At 36.7% G+C, this 25,486-nt stretch overlaps 1 gene segment (V, D, J or C); it reads left to right on the top strand.

Moving 5' to 3' along the window:
* The first annotated feature begins 5,517 nt into the window (after positions 1-5,517).
* LOC127526598 (Ig heavy chain V region-like) overlaps positions 5,518-25,486 on the top strand; it is a 63,116-nt gene continuing 43,147 nt past the window's right edge. Inside the window, 2 exon segments of the V gene segment in view lie at positions 5,518-5,665; positions 5,866-5,909. Coding sequence covers positions 5,518-5,665; positions 5,866-5,909 — 192 coding nt within the window.

Genomic DNA, 25,486 nt, shown 5'->3' with positions numbered 1-25,486 from the left:
ATTGCTAACGTTTTGGTTCTGGAAAGTCACAGCTTGTCTAACAGTGATCAGATTATTCCAGATTGTGGATCATTTCCAACAACTTTCTACTTGTGGTTTTCATAAAAAGTTGCAATTCTTGCTTTTTATTTAGACATTTTTTTGGTTTTGCATATTGGGCTTGACAGATCTGGATGACTATCACTAGCTTTTTGACTCATCTTCAAATCTGGTCCCTTTATTGTGCCCTTGTGGCCTGCCAATTGACAGAACATTTATATGACAACAACATCTTACTTTTCCTTGGTAATGCTGTCTCTAATCTGCTTTATAGTCTTAATCTGGTTGGTTTATACTAAACTATCTTCTGCTATAAAATTTACTGACCCCTCTTCTCTACACAGTCTGTCTTACCTCCACATATTCCACTAACAGATTTAAATACCTTGGCATTGACATCTCCAGCCATTAGTTATTTATTTTTAATTTAAATTTTGTACCTTGTATACTTTCGGTTATTTTCATGCTTCCCCTTTCTATCCCCTTTAAAAATTGACCTGAAGTCAAATCCCATTTTCATCATTTTCTTTGGAATTGCTTTGAACTTTAGAGTTCCCAAGCATAAAGTCTTAGATGTTATACTTCAATTAGGGGCATAAATCTTTGTCTTTCATCTTTGTTCATTTTTGATTCTTTTGTTTTGTGGCATATGGCTGGGGCCCTTGCCCAGCTGGGATGTCTCTAGGCTGAAAAGAATGGTGAGGATGCAGAGAGTAGAGATGGCAAAGGGGAATGAGTTTAAATACCTGGGATCAACAGTACAGAGTAAAGGGATTGTGGAAGAGAGGTGAAAACGAGAGTGCAAGCAGGGTGGAGTGGGTGGAGAAGAGTGTCAGGAGTAATTTGTGACAGGCAGGTATCAGCAACAGTGAAAGGGAATGTCTACAGGATGGTAGTGAGACCAGTTATGTTGTATGGGTTAGAGACGGTGGCACTGACCAGAAAGCAGGAGACAGAGCTGGAGGTGGCAGAGTTAAAGATGCTAAGATTTGCATTGGGTGTGACGAGGATGGACAGGATTAGAAATGAGGACATTAGAGGGTCAGCTCAAGTTGGACGGTTTAGAGACAAAGTTATAGAGGCAAGATTGTATTGGCTAGGTTTGGATATGTGCAGAGGAGAGATGCTGGGTATCTTGGGAAAAGGGTGTTAAGAATAGAGCTGCCAGGAAAGAGGAAGGCCTAAGAGAAGGTTTATGCAGATGATGGGGGTAACAGAGCAGAATGCAGAGGACAGGAAGTTATGGAAAAAGATGATTCTGCCGTGACGTTGTAATGGGAGAAGAAGAAGAAGAAGAAGAAGAAGAAGAAGAAGAAGAAGAAGAAGAAGAAGAAGAAGAAGAAGAAGAAGAAGAAGAAGAAGAAGAAGAAGAAGAAGAAGAAAACACAACAATACACAAATGAGACATCTGAACCTCAGCAAGGGAAGGAATCCTGGCAGAAATAGCAAATAAGCATACAGTAAGCACCCTACCTTGACCCAAAAGAAGTTAGACAGGTGGATCTCTCTTCCAGATATAAAACTATATTATTGGACATGCCAATAATTCAGAATTGGCTCAGAACTCCTGTTAAACCATGATCTTGGTTCCCAATCAACTTTACTCTGGTAAGCACAATCTTCTTTTTGCTTTTCCTTTCACCACTTTGAAAATCAATGCAAACCTTCCTAAATAGGGTTTAGTTATTCTCCTTACTAAAACCCTCTAAAATATCTGGAATTGAACCAGACATCTACATGTTCCATTTGTTAAGATCCAGATTCTCCATCTTTCCCTTTGCCTTGTTCTATTATTTTTATTTAAGATCAGCTCTTAAGACTTGTGGAATTTCATTATCTTCTCCAAATCCCTTATATCTGCTACTTACCTTTTCCCAGTCTGTTTCTCCTCATAAAATGACAACTTCAATTCTTCATGTTGAAACATGGAAAACAGAATATAATCTCCTCCTTTGGCATTGAATCTGGCAATAAAATGTCCCTTCCTTTATTTTTAATGACAATCTCTTATTCATAAACCCCCACACACGCACGCTTGGGAGACAGTTTACGGGCTCAAATAAATGTAGTTACTTCTAACTCTTCTTTCCTTTCTCCGGGCAGAAGTGAAGAAACTGCCCAGTAACATCACTTCTGGTTCCAACCCTCAAGATCACACCTCCTCCACATGTCACTTCTGGTTTCAAACCTACAGATCATGTCTCTTTCTACACGTCACTTCCTGCAGACTCACCTATACACACCACCCTCATTTTCTGTTGGGACAGTTCCTTTTTTGAACTCTGTCTGTAAAGATGTCAATTTCTCTGTGTGCAACAGTATATGGGGAATTTCCCCAAACCTTTGACACTGTCCCTGTGTTTATTTTACAACCCACACATTTCAAATATATGCATATATTGGTATCTCACACCCTGTAATCAGTCTGCTATGAACTTGTCACAAATTGAATATACCATTACTGCTCTCTCAATATTGCTGTGATGCTTATCAACAGATTTTGAGTTGGTTCCCCTCTCTCATTTTTTTGGTTCTTTGTTCTGGCTTTGGTTTCTCTACACTTTCCATTGATATCCCTTTCCCTCTCATGTCTTCCTTCCTTTAGACCTCTTTATTCCCTTTTTACTCTATACCAGCAGAAGATCATTTCAATTTTATCTTGTGTGAAGATTCCTAATTATTTTTCCTTTGATTTTTGGAAATACACTTTTTGTAATCTGATACATCTTGAGGTCTCTGGATTTGGGATTAATGGGTCATCTTGCCCTAATACTGAGAACTGGTTAACATCAACTAAAGTAGTGTGTACATGGGTGTCATGAATCTCAAGTAGTCAGTGATGCTTAGGGCTCTCTATCTCAGCCCATCTGTGGGCCTCTGTCCACACTCCTATGGCTGAATGAGTTCCAGTTAACCCCTTTCACCATCAAGAAACTTCCTCACAGGACTGTTTTTTACCTGTCTTCTTACTTAAACATCTTTTAAAAATATTGTTATTGTTATTATTTTTATTACTATTGATTATCTTTGTCTGCGGTGGGTTGGCACCCTGCCCAGGATTGGTTCCTGCCTTGTGCCCTGTGTTGGCTGGGATTGGCTCCAGCAGACCCCCGTGACCCTGTAGTTAGGATTCAGCGGGTTGGAAAATGGATGGATGGATGGATGGATTATCGTTGTTTTGGTTTTCTTAATGTCAAATTTAACATACACATGCAACATTTTCTCCTTGTGATCCTGTCTCCATGAAGTAAAAAACAGTTTACAATGAAGAAACAGGCAGTAATGTATTTTTTCCTTTCACGTTATCTTCATACTGTTTGACAAATAGGCAAAATGCTGAATGAATCTCCAAGAAAAAAATAAAGCTTTGGTGAGAGATACTCACACTTTACTTTAATTATTTTTTTTCTCTGCTTCAGTGAACTATATGGTCTTCATGAGGTGTGCCAGGTAACCACCTGATGAAGGCTACATGGCCAAAACGTTGTGCCACTTACCACCTCTCCTTTTTAGGGTGGGGATTACCTTTTAGTTTATTTTGCAGATGCTCATTGACACAACCCTTCATTAACTCTAATGTTCGCTTTACAAAAGAATATCATATATATACTGCGTTAATAATGTATGAAACTTTTCTGGTCCACAAGGGTATCTTCTTATCTTCTGAACATTAATGAAGCATCATGGTTACCCACCTTATCTGAACTGCACAGTTGTTGACACTCTGTACTGTGCTCCTGTTACAACATTGAATTACTGTAGATGCCACACGGGCTGGATGGGCATCCTGGCCAGGAGAGGGAGAAGACGTGGATGGAAGGAATGGAAAGTGTGGACAGACAGCCGATTAAAACAGAAGACATTGATGGAGGTTTTTTTATTCCCCCAGCATGCTAGATGGCAGCAGCCCCAGAGGTTGGTGCACAGTAGGAAACCACCAGGGCATGCAAGGATATGTAGTCTGGCAGAGCAGCCCTGCTGGGGTCACTGGGTGCCATGACAGGGTGCTGTAGGGAGATAAGCTCACTATTATGAACTTCCATGTGACCCGGAAGTGCTTTCATTGGGCAGTCGCCCTGGCACTGGAAGTACTCCCGAGTCTGTAATAAAAGGGACCACACTCCCTTATTCAGGTGAGTCGGAGCTGGGCGGTAGTGGAGCAACGACTGAGTGAAGGAGGGTAGTGCAGTAGGAAGAAAGGAGGTACTGTGAGAGGAAGACCTGTGTTTGTGTCATATTTGGAGGTATTTAAAATGAAAACCTTTGATTATTTGAACCCAGGACTATACAAGTGTGTTCGTGTTGGAGTTTGGGGCTCGCTGACGCCCAGGGTTTATCACACAACCTAATTTGAAGAAACTCTAATTTAGAAAAACTGAATTTCCTTGGCCGTGCAAAATTGTCTACTGGTCTTCAACCTAAAGTATGTGCCTGCAGCAACTAAAGCACTAGCTGCTAATGACATTTTGTATACTTTAAGGATTCAGAGCCTCCCTGGAGTGACAACTTCCTAATGTAAGATGAATTCTCACTTAGGGTACTTAAGTGTATCTTCTTTATGCATACCTGCATATTTTGTGTGAGGTTCTTGAACAAATGTGGCAAAGGAAAACTTTAAGGATTTGTACTAGTCCTGAATATTCACGCTTTGACCCTTCATGTCGAAGTGGTTACACATTTACAGTATTGGTGTGGTTCAAACCCAAGAACACAGTGGTGTAGAGAAAGCAATGTTTTCGGATCCTATTAATTGAAATACTGCAAATGTAAGTACTATTAAAAATGACTTAATTCCTATATTCTGAGCAACAGGAAACTGTCTAACCCTAATCTGTGTTCATCAGTTCAACTTACATGTATATCAAAAACACATAGAACTATTTCGTGACAAAAGTTTTGTACACCCTGGCATTAGAATGAACAGATAACAGGGTGACTGGTGTCAGTCGTAGACAACATTTAAGTATAACACTTGGCATTAAAATATCACCGCTAATGGCGTATCTCGTTTGCTCTGTCACAGTCTGCAACGGCAGTTACCAAATAATGTGTGTCTACTACATTCATTTAAACCCAGCAGCTGTAGATTCAATATTCTCCTGGGTTTATAAATGGAGTTTTTTTTTTTTTAATTTTATTTTGATTTATTGTATTGTTTTTATTGAGATGGTATTTCAAATTCCGTTTGCCCTGCCAATTGTCATGCACGTTACTAGAAGCTCCAAACAAAATAGAGATGGATTGCATGAAAACAAAGTTACTGATTGTTCGATCAATAAAGCAGTATGTTATATAGAACGAAACCTAAACGGATCTTTAAGTCTTTATCGCAATTGTATCATTTTAAAACATACAGGTTGTTAAGATAATTACAATTCCATCTAAGATGTAAGCTTTAATATTTATTAGCAAAATAAACAAACAAAACAGGATACTGTCCGAAAAAGTGTACTCTGCTATATGCCCTGCTTATAAAGAATGCGTGTCTATGAAAATTACGGAGAGCGGCGACCTACTAAAGACTCCAGACACGGACCTCTTCTGTACATTTCAAAGGAAAGAATACAACGTGGAAAAATGTCAACAAATTATATCTGCCTTTATCTGCTAACAACATATGTTATGTGTAGGTTTCTATCTATCTATCTATCTATCTATCTATCTATCTATCTATCTATCTATCTATCTATCTATCTATCTATCTATCTATCTATCTATCTATCTATCTATCTATCTATCTATTTTTCTATCTATCTATCTATTTTTGCTGCGCTGTCTGTTTACAGTTTTTTAAAACTCTATTATGTCTATTAATTTCTTCTTTAGATGTTAAGACTGCAATCATTTTAAGGCAGTCTGATCCACAGCAGGTGAAGCCAGGGGCAAGAATACAGTTGAAATGTGCAGTCGAAGGGTTTGACTTAAGCAACTACAGAATGTATTGGATTAGACAGGCGCCTGGAAAAGGTCTGGAATGGCTATTACACTTCTATACCTCATCAGATAACTACTATGCGTCTTCAATAAACGGAAGATTCACCGCTTCGAAAGACTCTTCAAACTTCTACATACAAATGAACGATCTGAGAGTCGACGACACCGCAGTCTACTACTGTGCTCGGAGACACAGCGAGCGAGACAGATAGAAAACCTCACAAAAACGCAGCGAGAAATATCGACGTATAGTTTATTTATTCGAAAATACAGGAAATGTGCTGTTACTCCTTTTTTCAACAATTGTGTTAGAAACGAAAACTTTATTAATTATAAAAAATACTTACATTATTATTATTAGTACTAGGGCGTTGTACCGTGTTAGCCATTATGAATGTAGAGAAAAGCCAAGCAAAATGACACCTTTTATTGGCTAACTAGAAAGATTACAATATGCAAGCTTTCGAGGCAACTCAGGCCCCTTCTTCAGGCAAGATGTAATACAGAAACTGAAGTTTCCTATGTTTATATACACACTCTAGGACAAGAAACAACATTGGTAAAAATTTAAATGAGAGATTTTGAATGTAAAAAATTAATAGATTCATTCAGGCTAAGGTTAATTTAGCAAGAGAGAAAAGAACAATGTATGGTCAAGATCTCTGGATAAGATAACTGTCCAACAAAGTCTTTTGAAGTTTGTAATGAGTTTTTTCAAAACAATGTGGGTCTGTAGACAGGTTGTCTGTTATTCTGAGAGATGTAAATGATTTACCCATAATAGAAATGATAAAATTCACTTTGACACATAATCTATTCTCTTTTGGACAGGATTGCTACTTACAACAAATGGGGACTGCAATGGGATGTCGGTTTGCACCTCACTATGCAAATCTTTTTATGGCAAAATTGGAGGGAGATTTCATGTCAATGTGCATCGTAAAACCAATGTTGTATCTCCGTTACATAGATGACATCTTCATAATCTGGACTGCCAGTGAAAAGGACCTCCTCCATTTTCATAATGAAAATAATTGTTTTCACCCCAACATAAAGCTGAAGCTGAATTACTCAAAAACAGAAGTCAGCTTCCTTGACACCACCGTTCAACTGAAAGACAACACCCTTGTAACTTCTATTTTTCACAAACCGACAGACAGACGGACCTACCTGAAAAATGATAGCTTCCACCCCAAGCATATAAGGTGCTCCATTATTTTCAGCCAAGCAATACGGTACAATCGTATTTGCTCAGACCCAACAGATCGGGATCAACAACTGCAGGAGCTCAGACAAGATTTCATCAAACAAGGTTACACCCCGAAAACAACAGACACTCAAATAAGAAGAGCTACTGCCATACCCAGAGACAACCTTCTGGAATATAAAAACAAAGACAACAAGGATCGCATCCCCCTTGTTGTCACCTACAACCCACATCTTGAAACACTTCAAAAAATTATAAAAGAACTTCAGCCAATACTAAACAATGACCAAACACTGAAAAATGTATTTCCTGAACCTCCCCTCCTGGCATACAGACAACCACCAAACCTTCAACAATTAATTGTCCGAGGCTCCCTAAGTGAACCGACAGAAAATGGCACATCTCCATGCCTACAGAAAAGATGCAAAACATGTGCCCACATCTATGATACAGACCGTATAGTTATACCACACTGCCGACTTGAACATCACATCAAGGGATCATTTTCCTGCAGATCATCTAATGTAGTCTACCTAATTTTCTGCATGAAATGTCCTGACACTGCACTCTATGTGGGAGAAACTGGACAAACACTCCGCCAGAGAATGAACTTACACAGGTTCCACATTAAACATGGCAACACAGATGTTCCTGTAGCGGCCCACTTCAACAGCCATGGACACTGTGAGAAGGACTTTAAGGTCACAGTGCTTATGGGCAACTTCACAACACAGCAAGAGAGAAAAGAATGGGATGTTAAACTCATGCTAAAATTTAATACTTTACAACATGGATTGAATAAAGACAAGAGTTTTATGGCCAGATATGAGGATTGTTTACATCTCTCAGAATGACAGACAACCTGTCTACAGACCCACATTGTTTTGAAAAAACTCATTACAAACTTCAAAAGACTTTGTTGGACAGTTATCTTATCCAGAGATCTTGACCATACATTGTTCTTTTCTCTCTTGCTAAATTAACCCTAGCCTGAATGAATCTATTAATTTTTTACATTCAAAATCTCTCATTTAAATTTTTACCAATGTTGTTTCTTGTCCTAGAGTGTGTATATAAACATAGGAAACTTCAGTTTCTGTATTACATCTTGCCTGAAGAAGGGGCCTGAGTTGCCTCGAAAGCTTGCATATTGTGATCTTTCTAGTTGGCCAATAAAAGGTGTCATTTTGCTTGGCTTTACGGAGTGCTACATGCCCTGTAACCCGGAAGTGCGTCCTGATCACATGACTGGAAGGAACGACGTGCTTCCGGAATGAAGAAAAGGACTTTTAACCTGACCCGGAAGAGATAACGAATCATGGACTGTAGGGTTGGAACCGCTTCCGGGTCAGGGGATATAAAAGGACTTTGGGAAAGCCCAGACGCTGAGCTGAGCTGGGAAGAAGGGTGGCTAAGTGTCTGGGAGAGAAGGATTGAGTATTGAGTATTGATTATTGATTATTGAGTTGTATGAGTAGTGTGGAGTGGAGGGTGCTTAGTGCACTTTATTATTATAAAATAAATAAGTATTGGACTTTTACCTGGTGTTTGGCGTGGTACCTGAGGGTTCAAGGGAGCAATAGCGCCCCCTACTGTTACAATGTCTACTGAACAACAAAGTAAAACTTTGTTTTCTACTCTGTCTTTCATTTCTGACCTTGCTTTGTCCTGCTTTTTTTTCAATGACACCTGGTCTGTGGTGATTATTTTCCCTTTTTGAGTAATAATTTGCGTTTGCTTGTGCTACTGTGATCTTTACTTTCTTTATTTATACTTTCTAATTTTCCTACTTTCACATTCTTTAACTTTCTCTACATGTGTTTCGCGCCAGCTTTTTTTTTTGAGCCTTTCGAATTCCACTGCTTTTATAATCTCTAACCTGCTCTGCATGCGTATAGTGCCAACGTTTGTGAACATCTTTATGAAGTTCTACTTTGTCTTTTACTCTTTGTCTTTTAATTCTGAGCCCGATTAGATGTGCTTTTTTCAATTACAGTTGATCCGGGCTGATAATTGCTTTCCTTATTTTCTGAATTTGCACCTAGATTATTCTTTTTTCTTTTTTGCTCTTTTTTCTCTCCAACGCTTTTGAGTCTCTTTTCTCCACGCTGCTTTCTTCTTCACTTAGTTGTCGACATTTCATTTATAACGTATTGTCCTTATATGCTTTATATGCGCTGAGACCCTGGATCTGTGTGTGCTCAAGTTCTTTAGACGACTGAATGTTTTGCTGCCCATTGTCTTATTTGATATTTGGTTGTAAGAAAGGCGTGTCTTGCAAGAATCTTATGTTCTACGTCATTGTGAGACGGTCCTGGGTCAATCTCAATCTCTGGGTCTTTTAAGTGTCTTCCGTGATCTTAACGTGAAGATCAAGTCTCGTCTCCCGTCTTTCTCTCCCAGGATTTTTTTTTAATAATAGAGAGATGAGAATAAGATAGAATGTGCACCTAAAATTATAGAACATTGTTATGGGTGATAAAATCAGTCCACAAGTAAATATTCAGACTTTTAATGGCAGAAATGAAAATCTTTGAAAATTCTATTTCCTTATAATATTTAATGGTTTTCCCATTCAAGCTAAAAAACAAAATGATTAGTCATAGAGTAGCCTTTGTGTTCATTTGGGTTGGGTTATACCCTTTGATTATGAGATATATATATAAAGACTTTTAGACAGATGATAGATAGTGTAACCAAAGCACAAACAACGATAAAGAGTTGGGGACACCACCCAGTGACCCCATATAATTCTAAACAACAACAACAACAACGATATTAATTTATTTAGCACATTTTCATACAAATGATGAATGATGATGAAATTTTTTATAATTTAAGATAATAAAGAACATCACTTACTCATTCAGTTATAGAAGGTGGGTTGGGATTCCTCCAGTTAAACAAGATAAGTCTGTGAGCTAGTAGTGTGGTATAGGCTGTTATTATGGACTTATTCCCAAAGCACTTTAATGTCTTCCAGACATAAACTAAATATCACCATTATGGATAAGGAGTGATTGTAATAACAAAGACAATTTGAGGAATGTGAAAAGATTGTTGCCCAAGATAATGTTAATTTAGTGCATTCTCAAAAATGTGCCCTAGTGATGCTGGAGCTAGATGGCAACACTCACAGGTTAGTCTTACCCTTGGCACATTTTGGACAGTTTTAAACAAAATAAATTTAATTGATGAAAGGCATATAGTTGAATAATGGAATGCTTGTCTCATATAGAACCAAAGTGTATTCTATATATGGCTAGGTTCCACTCTTTTTCTGACATGCCAATTGAAAGATCCCTTTCCCCCTCTTCCCTAGGATATCTGAGAGGCTTCATTAACAGAACAAGTATGTAATAGCTGGTGGCACATTTAAAGTTTGTCTATGTGGAGTCTGCATATTTTTCCATTTGTGCAGATTTTCTTTTCTGGGACATTGTTTATTGAACTATGTTCTAAATGTGACGATTACAGTCCAGTAACATTCAAGAGAACACATGAACAGGCTGATAAAGTTGACTCCTAAAAATGATGGTTCTTTAATAGCACTTTACTAGGTTGTGTGGTTCCTTGTAGAATCGTTGCTAGACAAAGAATCATTTCATTCTGGAAAAGGTGCTTTGCATATAATGTGGGTTGTTTGGGCTTTGAAAAAGGTTCCTAGTTGCAGTAAGAAGACATATTGTGATACTAAATAAACCAGCAAGTAACATCAAGGTATAAATTGGAGACCTACATGAAAACAATTCATTGAACCACTAATTCAATTTTCAATGCATTTGGATGAAAGGGAAAACAGTAATGTATAGTTTTGTTGCTTGTAAATGTAAACAGCTAATATCTAAAAGTCTTTATGTTAACTATACTATAACATTTCCTAGAGATGACAGTACATTTAATACATATTGTAAAATATTTTTCTTGCACAATACTACCATTTAAAACTTTCCAATACAGTATGCTTGGTGATTTAAAATTTTCTTAATATGTGTTTTAGAAATGATTGCAGAAAAAATAATAAATTATGAAAAATAAATAAATATCAAGCTGCATACCTATATTAGCAGACCTATCTTTTTGCTCCTGCCCGCAGAACCCTGCCATCATCTAAAGGAAACAATTATAGCATACATTTAATACATTTTTTACTATTAAATCCTGACATCACATCAACAAAATATTATAGCTGAAGATGGGTAAAACTGGATGCCTTGTTGACAGTTATCTGTCACACAGACACACAAAGTGCTGCATTCCACAATTCTTGGGATGGCTCAAACTACATTCTGCAAGACTGGGAAGATTGATGAATGAAGGCAGGTATATTCAGAGGAGAGAATAAAAAAGCAGTGTCATGCAAAAAATTAGGATAAGATGCAGTCTGAAGGTATAAAAAATTTTGAATTTGAAGTGCACCTGTGGAAAATGTCAAACCTCTACCCACAAGGCCCAGTGTAAGCAGACAAATGAAAGGGAAAACATATTCTTACCTCACACAAACAGTACCAGGAATTTGTGATGTTTATTTTACTTTATTTATACTTCTGATGACAAATTATGCATCAGAAATGCTGAAGAATGCTTTTTAAACCTATACTGCATCAAAACTGACATAAGATATTCAGACTTTTGTTTTCACTTTTGGACCTCTGCCCCATGACTTCCACTTTAAAATGTAAGAACAGGGTAGTTGTGTTTTACAATTTATAAAAAATACATCACTTTCATGTGGCAATATTATAAATACAATGCATGACTGATCAAAATAATTTCAATTTAAATCATATCAAACTTATCTTTTAATTCTCTCGGGTGATCAGAAACTATAATTAAAAGTTTATCATAGCATAACTAATATTAAGACATTATAATTGATCTGACTGTTAATATCTTCCAGAGACACATCAGAGGAGACTGCAATATATAGCTGAGTGTCATTATTATAGCTATGACAATGTATGCATTTTCTTCTAATAATTTCACCAAGAGTGACCACATGCCATTTTAACGGATACAGCAAAAATCCCCAAATAAAACTAAACAGGCACTGCCAGTGTGATGACTTTTAAAGTAGCATACAGTATATCTAAACCAAAAGGGACAACTCACCCCCATAGCCTGTTAATAATATTATCATAGTCTTTTGTGTCAAACATGGAACATAAAGCATGCAAAATAATAATAGAAAGCTTCTTCATGGACAAATTTAGCTTCATCTCGTTCACAACCTTGACAAGTTTTAGTGTTATAGTGTGCGACAAAGACAGACTGAAACTTCTCAAAGATATAAGCCTTAATATTTTTTCAATTGAATTAAGAACAGTTTCTTGAGTAATTTATTAAAAATAGGAGAATCAGAGAGTGCTTTAAATTTGCTCAAAGTTGGGAAGAGTCAAGGTTGTTTTTTGCTTCAGTGTCATAGCCATCATTATTAATTTCATATCACACCATTTTCTAAGCCTGCTTTATCTCAAGCAGGGTTACAGGGTCCAGAGCCTATCCTAGCAAACACAGGGCACAAAGCAGGACCAATTCCATAAAGAGGGTGCCAGTCCATCACAATGTGACCACACTAATATACACATAATAGGACTGATTTAGCAATGCCAATCCATCCAGACTGCATATCATTGGACTGTGGGAGGAAACCGGATCACAAAAAGGAAACCCACATGGACATGAGGAGAACATGGAGGGGGGACACAGGGCATAAACCCTGGCCTTCTTACTGTAAGGCAGCACCACCACTACTGTACCACCCTCATTATTAACTCATTGTACAAAGTAAAATAGATGCAGGTATTTCATTTTGTGAAAATATTAATTGACAGAAATGTTTGGTAAGTTAAGAATAATATAAATGTTATATTCACTGCAACCACATATGAATAGGAAGTAAATGTTAAAGTTCAAGTTCAATTTTATTGCCACGTATACATAGTACAATGAGAATGTTACTTCAGTTTCTCCCACAGACTAATGAATGTCAACATCAAACACTGAATACAGTACCATACATTAAATACAACAACAGAAGATGGAATAATATAAGAAAAACAACATCTAGTGTGATCATGCATACATCAGTGTTACAGATTTGCCATCAGCTTTATGACCTGAGGATAAAATCAATTTCTCAGTTTTGTCACGAGAAAGCTAATGCTCCTGTATTAACTGCCCAGAATGATGGAGGGAGATAAGTGCCTCTTCAAAGTAGCTGAGGTCTTATAGATATTCTTAGATGTATTACAAGTTGTGAACAGAATGCAGCTCTGTGCCATTGATATTCTGAGGTGACTTCATCATGTTTTCATTCATTTCAGTTCAGTCCTGAGATGAACAGATCCCAAGTTATTCATCGATTGAGGACACACTGCTTTGTGGAGGCTTTCTTCAGATGTCAGATTAAGTAAAAGCATTGGTGCATCATGCAATCTGACTCATTTAAAATATTGCCTAGTAAGAAAGCGAAAAAGTCAAGCTAAATCCATCTTATGTTTCCATATTTGTGGTTTAAGGTCCATTAACTTTTTGCTTTAGATTTAATTTCCATGGAAATACATGAGCTCTCTGTCACATGCAATATAATACTTGATATGATGACATTTTCATGAGGTGTTAACTTATAAGAATTTTTTTTTTAACTTTTACAGAAACATTTCCAATCGAACTTTCAAAAATCTGCAAGAATAAAACAATCACAAAATGGGTAATTCAGCTACCTTATAAATCTAATAGTTAGAAGAACAGCTAGAGACATCCAAGATGGTTTTTTTTTGGCTTTGTGAGGCCCTTCTTCACTGAGAGAGTGAGGTCACTTCCATAATGGGACTATTTTCAACTTTGGACATCTGGCCTGTAAATTTTTATACCCATTCATCTTTTACCATGACTGAATGTCCCTGGCCTAATTTAAAATTTAATGTTACCGTCTGCTAAATATTCTTTCAAAAATTACAAGGAATCTGTCGGTTCTTCTTTTTGATTTTTTTAATATCTAATAATTTTACTTAATTTTTTATTTTATTTTGAAAATCAACTGCTGTCTTCTTTGCAGTTTTATATTTGAAATGCTGCTGTAATATATTTTTTACTGTTGAGTCCTATGAAGGTATATACTGTGAAAATTAAGTTATAAATATTTCATCCATTCTTAATTATCAACTCTTCAAGGTTATTTGAGATGTCCTTGGGCAGATAATTATGCAAGCAATATAATAGTGAAATGAATAAAATTACAAATGGACAGCGAATAATTTTTAACTGACTCAAACCACATTAACTGTAAATGAGCAAAATGTATTTTACTCAATATTAAGTAAATTAAGCAAATTTAATAAGTGATATTTGCAGAAATTCGCACTTTAACACACCTTGAAAGTCCCGTCTATGCAAATATGCATAACGACACTCTACTTAAACTCCCACCGCCCTTTTATGTGTACAGCATCAGCTAAAGGGACACCGTGTGAAATGATGTGCAGAAATTACATCTGCCTTTACCTCCTTACGGCATGTTTTATATGTAGGTCTATCTATCTATCTATCTATCTATCTATCTATCTATCTATCTATCTATCTATCTATCTATCTATCTATCTATCTATCTATCTATCTATCTATCTAATTAATTTAAATGTTTTAATGTTCTTTGTTTTTCAGATACCTCGGCTGAGATCGTTTTAAAACAGTCTGATGCGCTGCAAGCGAAACCCGGTGAAAGTGTTCAGCTGAAATGTGCAGTCGAAGGATTCACCCTTAGTAGCACCTGGATGGCTTGGATACGACAAGCACCCGGAAAATCACTAGAATGGCTACTTGTCTATCACAGCTCAGGGAGCGAGTACTATAACAGTGCAATAAAAGGAAGATTTATTCCTTCTAAAGACAGCACAAATTTTTACATGCAAATGAACGATCTGAGAGCTGACGACACTGCAGTCTATTACTGTGCGAGAGACACAGCGAGCGAGGTGAATTACAAAGCCGCACAGGAACACAGCGGGCTGTAAACCACTACTGCCGATCGTATTTGTTACACCTCAAACGCTTTGTTAAAGTTGACATTAGGAACAGATTTAAATGCTTCTTAACTATTATTAGTTGCTTTTATTTTTAATTAATTTAAAAGTAAAACTTTTAACTTTTTAATACTAAATACAGGATAAAATGAATAAGAATGTCATTACTTATAGTACCACAATTAAAATTGTAAAATAAAAATATCTATGAATACAATGTTTTGCCATTAAATACTATATTAGAATATCCAACAAGATTTTTTTGTTTTGACAGCACATCTAAACCTGCAATACATACATAATTAGAAATTTTGATTTTAAACAAAATAATTTCAATTTTTCTATTTTTTATTTTTGATTATCAGTGTCTAACAAAACTAACACATAGAATTATTTTATAGAATTGTTTTATATTACATAGGATTTTACATTGTGATTTCAGTTTTTGGGCCTTGTGATGGACTGCACCCTGCCCACTAAGGTCTCCTGCTATGCCCCCTATGCTGCCGATATATGATTAATCAGATTAAGTTATTTTGAGAGTATTATTTTCTGTTATTTTATTTATTTTCTTTGGAACCAACAGTTTCACTCGGGAAGAACATGCAGGTTTAAAACATTTATATATGGCTTCTTGTTAAATACTAGTTCAAATTGATACTACATAAAGAAAATAACATATACATCAACATGACTCTTAAATCAGTAATTTATGTTTTTGTAATAATTATACCATGTATGTGATTATGTTAATTTAATTTGAATGGGTCATTTTGACTTAATTTCTGCCTCACAGTGAAAGAATGTCTGTGTTTTTGCAAAAATACGAATAAGTTAAGAAGTGCACTGAAAATGGAGCAGCTCTGATAGTGTGTGTACTAAAATAGTACACAGTAAAAACTTAACACTAAAAAGAATTTTGTTTTAATCTTTAAAGATGCAAAATAAGGGAAAGCTTGGCAAAACTCAATATTCTTCAAGCATTTCTTTGCCTTTCACACTCAATTTAAAAAGAAAAAACTTTTGGACATTGATTGCCTTCAATGTTAAGCAAAATGTGGCCCTTTGCCTATGAGGTACAGGCTAACCAGTGTTAGAAGAATAAGGCTTATCATGAAGACTCACCTGTGTTGAGCATTAATACATAATTTGTCCATGAGAGTGATCCAGGAAAATATTGATGTCATGTTATAATTTATACATAGCTATATCATAAACACTTGGACTTGCCCCAAGCAGGTATTCGGTTGCACTTCAATAGTTTCATAATGGTTTCAGGACTTCAGCAGCTAGATCTTGCTAACAGTCAAAAGAGATCATCTGTGTTAACAAACCGTAAATGTACAGTACATTGTTTAGCGATTCCATCACGACTGATGGTGAAACCTTCAGTTTTTGCACACAGTATTGTGTTGGACATTTATAGTTAAATAGATGAATCTGCCATTTTGGCCCACCAATTTTTACTCAGTAACCCATAGTGACAAAGTTAAAACATTCTGTGGAATGGTCTGCCTTCTACTATAAAAGATGACCCTTCAGTCTCTGCTTTTAAATCCACTACTTCAGTTTAGCATACCCTGACAAGAGATAGAAATTAGCTGTGCACACAGAAACTCTGTTTTTACTCGTTAGTGCTAAAGTATGAGTAATATGATTTTACTAACCCACCCCTATTCCTTTTTTCTTCTCAGTATCATCATGTGGCACTTGGTTTCACTGATCTACTACCAAGTTATTTATCTGTCTGGAAATGTCATCTCTGATAAAGAAGCACTGGAATCATGGGGTAGAAGGCAGTAGCGTAGCGTGGGTGTCAGCCACCCAGGGCGGAGGAAAATTCCGCCGCCCCCTTATTTAGGTATGGTTCAAATTTTTACAAGATATTATTATTATTTATTGTGAAATTTTGCCGCCGCCTAAAAGTGCCGCCCGGGACGGGCCGCCCCTGCCGCCCCCACTACGCTACGCCACTGGTAGAAGGCTCCTTTGATCAGATTGGCAGGCACTGATTCAACTGTAGAATGGCCAGTGGAGGAGCAGTTTACTGGCCGAGGTCTCCAGAACTCTAACTGCGTCTGGCTTGTCTGACTCCTTGTATACAATCTGGCTGTGGTTCTACAATTGACTGTTGGACAGATATTGTTATTTTTCATTTATGCTAATTAGTTTCTACTTTGTTTTTGATGTATTTCAACAAATTTAAATCCTTATATTTGAAAGTTTTGTATTTAATGAGATCTATCATCTACTTTTGCATTTTACCTGCAGAGCTGCTGCCGCACTCTGTGCCTGCACTTGGCGAGGTGCGTTGTGCAAGAACAAAGTAGTTTGTGTTATTGCGTTGTATTTCTGAGATGGCAATAGATTTACCATCCAGCTCTGTGAAGAGGATTACTTGGGTTCTGTTTTGTGTATTGTTTTTACCCCATTTTTGACATCCATTGCATGCCCAGCCTACCTAGAAAGGGGTCTCCTCATGAATTGCCTTTCCCAAGATTTCTTCTATTTTCTTCTGTTTTTGATGTTAGATTGTATTCCTTTATGAGAGTAGGTGCTTGTTTTTTTTTTTTTTTTGCTTGACATCCAGGTAATCATTATAACAGATAAATGTTTTCTTCCCTCTCGAATATGTTCAAGTGAGAAAGAGACAGTGAAGAATAGCTATACTGGAAGTGCTTTAATTGTGTTTATTGATCTATTAGGACTTTTTGTTATTGCAAAAGACTTGGTAAAGGGGTGAGTGCAATAGTAAAAGATGGGAGATTTTTTTTTAAATGAGATTTTAATAGTTGCTGTTGTTTACATTTATTGTTTAATTTTACAAATATACATGAACCTTAAAAATATATATTTTTTTATGATGTTTGCTTAATAATGTTTTTTTCTTCAATTTACAGTGATTTTAATGGATTCTGTTTTTTTACTACTTATCATTTGCTCACAGGATTTACAAATATACTTGAACTTTTTTTTAAAAAAGAATGTATTTTTAAGACTTTTCCTTAATAAACGATGAATTTTTGCAGGTGCACTTGTGGAGTAGCCTCTGTTTGCTGTTCCACTTGTCCTCAGTCCCATTGCTTGACGTCTGTGTCCCAGTCTACATAACTTCAGGGACATATGGAAAGCTAAGTATGATCTTTTGATATAGAAATACTGTCGTGCAGGTTATAAGGCTTGTGTGATGTTTAACATGCTTTTCTGTCAATGAGAAAAATCCTGTTTAATTCCAGCTCGTTACATTTATTTTTTTCTTAATCAATCATTACCTCACTGTTTTTAATCATGGTTCCAAAACACCCTGGGCAACATCACATTGTCTCTGGAATAATTTATTGATGCTTAATCTCTCATTTCTACACTTCTATTTTATCCTGCCTATCAGTGTTTCTCTGTCATATTTGATAAGCAAGGATTCTAATATAACTTCTCATTTTGCAACCTCCAGGAGTGCAGGGAACTGTTTGAAAATTGCTGAACTAGAATGGCATCTTTCTTTGTTAAATAAAGTGTACTTTTACATGCTGGACCACAGATCACTAATAGCATGAGCTGAGCACCTTGCTGTTAAAAAATGTTGAGATCAAAATCCATCATATGAGAGAATAGTAATGTGTGTTTGGGGCTAAATCTAGTAAACCATTAGCACTCTGGCTCCATGAATGTTATGTCTTTGCCTTCACCATTCAATCAATCAAACCTAAATCACATTGCTCAATACTAACAAATCCTTCAAGATTATCAGTTTTTAAAACCTATTAAGAATTATTTTCAATACCTGTTTTGCAATGTAACTCTTTCTTAAAACAGCTTTCCCTTCCCAGCTTTACAGAAGAAGAAGAAACCTTCATATCGCATTCCCCTTTTTTCAATCCCTAAGCTTATGGATGTCCTGAATACAATGGAACGTTGAGGAGCCCTGATAGCATCTCAGTTGATGTTTAATTCTCTTTCTGGAAGCAGTTGTCTATTTCTGCTCTTTTTAATTCTGTTTTCTGCTACTTCCTTAAGAAATGAACTTTGCAATGAATGTGGCTCCAATGTCTCCTGTGCCAAAACTGGACTATTATTTTAGTTATATCTTTATATGTTTGATGAACTCCAGTACCAAGCTGCTGGCTAAACTTTACAAAGATATGTCATTCATAAGAAGGCACCAGACAGCACTTGTTACCTTTTGTGAGCAGTTGATCCTGCCTCTACCTTATTCTATAATCCTGATGTTCTCACACTAATGCTGTAAATACTCTTGAACACATGAATTGGACCTTTCTATGATGGGTTTTAATTGTGAATGGGTTTGGAGCAGAATTTAAAAGTATGCTTAAGACTTCATGGTTTTCCATCGGCAGTTATTTTTTAAAATTCTGAAATTTCCCAACCCAATTGAAATTGCTGAAGTGCTATAAGAGGCTGTCCCATATTTCTTCCTCTTCTTCATCTGTCTCTTGTGACACATTCATGTCATCTTCCAAAAATGTTTATTCTCATGATTTTATTTCATTTCTTTAATTTTTTAATTAAGACAGACTTTTTTCCACTGTTCTGCTACATTTGTCCTTAAACTGTAAAATGCAGTGATGTTAACATTACCTTAATTTCTTTTATTCATTTTATATTTAAATATATATTAAAAAAAAACATTAACTAATGTTTTCTTCATATTTTGTTACTTTGTGTTGACATTTTATTTCTGCCATGTGTGTTGCCATTCTAAATCTCACTTAAAGGGATTGCTAAAGTTGTGGTTCTGGGAAGTCACAGTTTGTCTGACAGCAATTGGATTATTCCAGGTTGTGGATCATTTCCAACACCTTTCTACATGTGGTTTTCATAAAGAATATTTGTTTTGGAATTCTTGCTTTTTTATTTATGCTTTTTTTTTGGTTTTAATGTTGAGATTTTTGAGAGATCTGGTTTTCTTTCACTGGCTTTCTGATTTGTCTTCAGATCAAGTCCCTTAATTTTGATCTATTGGCCTACCAGAACATTTATATGGAAAAGTATTTTTTAATGGCACTCTTATTCACAAACCAACACATTTCAGATATTTACATATAATCTATCACACACCCCTGTTATGAACTTGTCACATATTGAATATACCATTACTTCTCTCTCAATGTTGCTGTGATGTTCATCAACAGATTTTGGGTTGGTTCCCCTCTCTTATTTTTGGTTCTTTGTTCTGGCTTTGGTTTCTCTACACTTTTCATTGATATCACTTTCCATCTCACATCTTCCTTCCTTTAGACCTCTTTATTCCCTTTTTACTCTACACCAGCAGAAGATCAGTTCAATGGTATCTTGTATGAGGATTCCTAATTATTTTTCCTTTGATTTTTGGAAATACACTTTTTGTAATCTGATAATCTTGAGGTCTCTGGAGTTGGGATTATTGGGTCATCCTACCCTAATACTGAGAATTGGGTGACATTGAATAAACTAATGTGTACATGGGTGTCATGAATCCCAAGTAATCAGGGATGCTTAGGGCTCTCTATCTCAGCCCATCTGTTGCCCACTGTCCACACTCCTGTGCGCTGAATGAGTGTCCCAGTTAACTCCTTTCACTATCTAGAAACTTCCTTACAGGACTGTTTTTTTTACCTGTCTTCTTACTTAAACATCTTTTTAAAAATATTGTTATTGTTGTTATTGTTATTACTATTATTATCTTTGTTTTGTTTTTTTTAATGTAAAATTTAACATACACACACAACATTGTCTCATTGTAATCCTGTCTTCATGGAGATAGCAACAGTTTACAATGAAGAAACAGGCAGCAATGTTATTTTCTCCTTTTGTGTTACCTTCATACTGATTGACAAATAGGCAAAATCCTGAATGAATCTCCAAGAAAAGAATAAAGTTTTGGGTGAGAGATACTCACACTTTACATTAAAGATTTTTTTTTTTTAAATCTAAAGTTTGCTTAGGACAAATAAAGTAGGCATTGTTCTGTGGTAATGTGCCTTACTGGCATTACCAGTAATTAAATAAAATTAGTTAAATGTCCTCTGCATGGTGTTGAGAGAGGCATTTGTTTGAGAAAAAAAGGTTAAAAAAGTATAAAGAAAGAAAACTTGCATTTTTCCTTTTTATATAATGCAGACAGACGTCTTCACTGACCATATTAGCGCCTTTTCGGGAGTGTCGCAGTGGGTCTCGCGTAGACTGGAGAGACAGCCTTGCCATTGACCGGCCTGGGGGTATTTTCCATACGTCACTTAAATCATCCAAGATCAGATGCCTCATCTTGGATGAGTTAATGCCAGTGAAACTCATCCGGGATAAGTCGGTTTTTGAAATGCAGCCGTGTAGTAGATTAGTCTAGCTGGATCTAATCATCTGAGACGAATGCGCGCACCCGCGCTGATTGAAAAGCCCATATATATTCAGTCTAGAAAACATGATCAGCAAGTCTTTGGTAGGCTGTAACAAAATGACGAAAGAACGGGCGCATTTTTTTTCACACAAGCGAAGCAAGACCTTTTATTCGAAGGACATGATGAATTTCAAGATTTAATATGCACAAGGGGTAACACTGCAAAAACAGCCCAACCCAGAAAAGACGGCTGGCAAAAAGTGGCCGACAAATTAAATGTGTGTGCATTGTACTTACTGAATGCAGCGTTTCATTTCCTATGTGTCAGATTAATTATTATTTAATATGTCATAATTCCAGATCAAATGTGAGCACAAGGAGAACACGGGAACAGGTTAAAGTGAAGTACAAGAATATATTTCAACCTGGTATTCAAGAATTGTTGGCATAAAGACCCATATATAATATAAAAAACATTAATTCTAAAGCTAATAAGAAGGAAGACAAGCAAAAAACAGGTGGAGGTCCACGAGGTCCAGACCTAACCCCTGCAGAAGAGTTGGCAATCCAGCAAAATGCCCATCGCCCTGTTTCTGAGGGCATTCCAGGGGGAAGCTCCTCCTCAGAACCAGTGGCACGATGCAGTGGTCACTTCATTTCAGGTAAAGGATGGTCATTGCATATATTTGTCATCGATGTGTGCCATAGGTATGTTCCATATAGCCCTCTTTTTTGGTTGGGTCAGTTACAGGGAATGTCATATCCCTAGAACCTGTGTTTGACCAATGAGATATTGATGAAGGTCAAATATTTGATGACGACACTGTGTCTGATTAATCGGATCTGCGTACAATCCAGTGCCCCAATCACATTTGGAACTCCTGGGTAATGAGAATGTTAGGCTGATTGTGAGATTCTTCATGGAACTGTGGGTGTTTTTGCCTGTGTGTTGCCTAACTGGAATGGCATGAAACGCCTCTTTTATTGTCTGCACATGCAGGTGCCCAGGAAACAGTATGAAAACCCGAAGGAAATATTTTAGATCCAAACAGACTTTACGAATTGCCTGGCAAACTGCACTTTTAGATAGATTTTCCGCATCGCCTACAGTATATAAAAAAGTACAGCTTGCAAAAAACCTCAAAGCAATGCATACTGTCTGTGTGGTTGTGAGAGCCTGATTTTGCCTAGATTGACTTCGAATATAAGGTGCTAATAAATCTTTGAGGTACAATATTCCCCCTCGGCTAAAGCAGCATCTTTCGAAAAGAATTTCCTGTGGGAGCAATAAAGGATCTTGCCGATCGCGCAAAACCCTCTCTATATCAAATTCTCTTCTTATAATTTGCACACTGATGTCAATTGGTTGCTCATTCATGAATGGTGAAGCCATGATTGAATGAATTCCATGCACGGACACTAATCAAGTGTGTGAGCTAATCCTTGTTTACATCGAACAAACCTGATCCGAACACCGGGATGGCGTTGTCGGTCCTCCACTCTTGCGTGTGCCTCCCGCGACATCGTAACACTAAAGGAGTAAAAGAAAGTGTGAAGCGCCTTAATATTAGTTTACCGCGGTTTAGAAGAGGGATCCCGTGTTTGTAGTTGTCTGTGCTGTAGCTCAGGGAAGGAGGAAAAAAAATGAAAAATGCTTACTTTCACTTTTGGGAGAAGCACAGTTCGCGTCTCAAAAGCCGGCACAGATATGCTCGCGTGTGCCGACTGCTCTAATGTTTGTGTGGGACGTTTCCTCTCGCAGACGTGTTCATGTCATTGCCTGCCCACAGAGGGATGATGTACAGCAGAATAGTTTTATTCCTGAGCTTTCAACCCCTATCAGGGGTCTTCATCAGAGGATAATGCTTAGACTTACAAGAATCAAAGGCAATATATAGCATCACATTCAGTATTGGGGGGGGGGATGGGGGGGTGGTGGGCGGTGACTAAGTCAGTATGATCAAGGGGGGGCGGGGGGGTGTATCGTTTAATTAAAGTGCATATGTCCTTCTTAAGTTGGCATATGCTGGGTTTATGTCCAAGTGTATGTTGATGGCGTTTTCATCTGATAGCCAAGACTCGGCCAACTCTCTGGCGCTTTTTGTACTGGCCTTAAATTTTACTTTCACGTTGTCCCAGTTGAATGTGTGTCCTGTCGATTTAGTATGTGCATATATCAATATATATATATATATATATATATATATATATATATATATATATATATATATATATATATATATATATATATTGTGGAGGACAGCCAGGGACGTGCCCCACAGGTGAAGAAAAAGATTTATTTGTGTTTATTGCATTAAGTGCTTGTGGGACTGTGTTGGGCCTGTGGGACACGGGGAAGACGTGCCCCACGGCTGAAGAGAAAATAAAAAGATTTTTGTTCAATTTATACGTGCCTCAGTGTGAATCTGTGCCGGGTTGGACGCTTAAATAGGTCCTTATTCAATATATATATACATATATTTACCAGGGGGCTAAGCCCCCTGCTCGCTTCGCTCACCAACCCCCGTATTTGGTTTTCCGGATACACACTTTTAAGATTGTTTTTTCTTTGAATTGTTGCTATTTCATTAGTTTCACTTTTATTTCAGAACTTCTGTAAAAACTATTTGTAATCTTGCGAGCCCCAATATGCTGAATCTTTTTAATGAGGTCAGGATAAGTTTCTCTGTTTGGAATTTCAGCACAGACAAAACGATCTACATCATCAGCATTTAATCATTTTTTTTTTACAAAGTAACAAAGTAAGTAGAGTTCTGCATTGGACTCCTGTCTGTAAAGTCCTGCTATTTCCCTCTCACAGTTCCAAAAGTACATGGAGTTATCAAGGTGGTACCCCAGCTTTTGTCTAGGTTTTTGTACAAGGGCTAGACAGAACATTTTTGACTCCTGGGGTAAATTTAGGTTTTTAAATAAGTAGACAGATAAATATATATACATTAACAAAGTAACCAATAAATGCATATGCGGTAAACTCCGTTTTTGAAATTCTCAAGATTCTTTATTTGCCACATGCATTGTTATACAGGACAACACGCAGTGAAATGCATCCTGATCCGCTTATCAAAAACTGTGCAAAGTTAAAAGAATATCAGTTAGATTAACAAAAAGTCATAGATCGAAAGATAACAGTATAGTAGAACATAATAAATAAGTAAAATTATGTGAATAAACTAGAATTAAGTGTTAAGGTGCAATAGTGTAATAATTATTGTTTAAAACCAAAGTTAGACTGGTACATAGTTAAATGAGGCAGTTTGTTTGTTTGCGCTACTGCAATCTTTACTTTTTTATATTTTCAAATTTTCCTACTTTCATATCCTTTAACTTTCTCCACATGTGTATAGCGCCAACGTTTTTTTTTTTTTTTTTTTTTTTTGAGCCTTTCTAATTTCCCTGGTTTCATATTCTCTAACCTGCTCTGCATGTGTTTAGCTCCAACATTTGTAAACATCTCTATGAAGTTCTACTTTGTCATTTTACTCACTGTCATTTAATTAAGAGCCGGATTGGACATGCTTTTTTTTCAATTCCACTTGTTCCAGGCTGATAATTACTTTCCTTAATTTCTGAATTTGCACCTTCATTATTCTTTTTTGCTCTTTTTTTCTGTCCAATGCATTTGGGTCTCTTTTCTCAGCGCTTTCTTTCTTCTTCGTTTAATCGTCGATGTTTCATTTCTACCGTATTCATTTTATTTCTATGGTATTGACCTTATACACTTTATATGCACTGAGCCCTGGAGGTGTGTGTGCTGCATGACTGCCTTTACACTACTGATTTGTTTTTTTTTGATATTGCTTGTAAGTAGGGTGTGTCTTGCAAGACTCTCGTTCTATGTTCCCGTGAGACGCACCGTGGCAGGTATCTTTCGTCTCGCGGGTCTTTAAATTATCTTCCGAGAAAGATCACATATCGTAGACTATCAGGACA

Source organism: Erpetoichthys calabaricus, chromosome 2 (genome assembly GCF_900747795.2).
Source record: "Erpetoichthys calabaricus chromosome 2, fErpCal1.3, whole genome shotgun sequence".
Classification (NCBI taxonomy): Eukaryota; Metazoa; Chordata; class Cladistia; order Polypteriformes; family Polypteridae; genus Erpetoichthys; species Erpetoichthys calabaricus.
The sequence above is the reverse complement of the archived record's forward strand: the minus strand, read 5'-3'. Positions and strand labels throughout refer to the sequence as shown.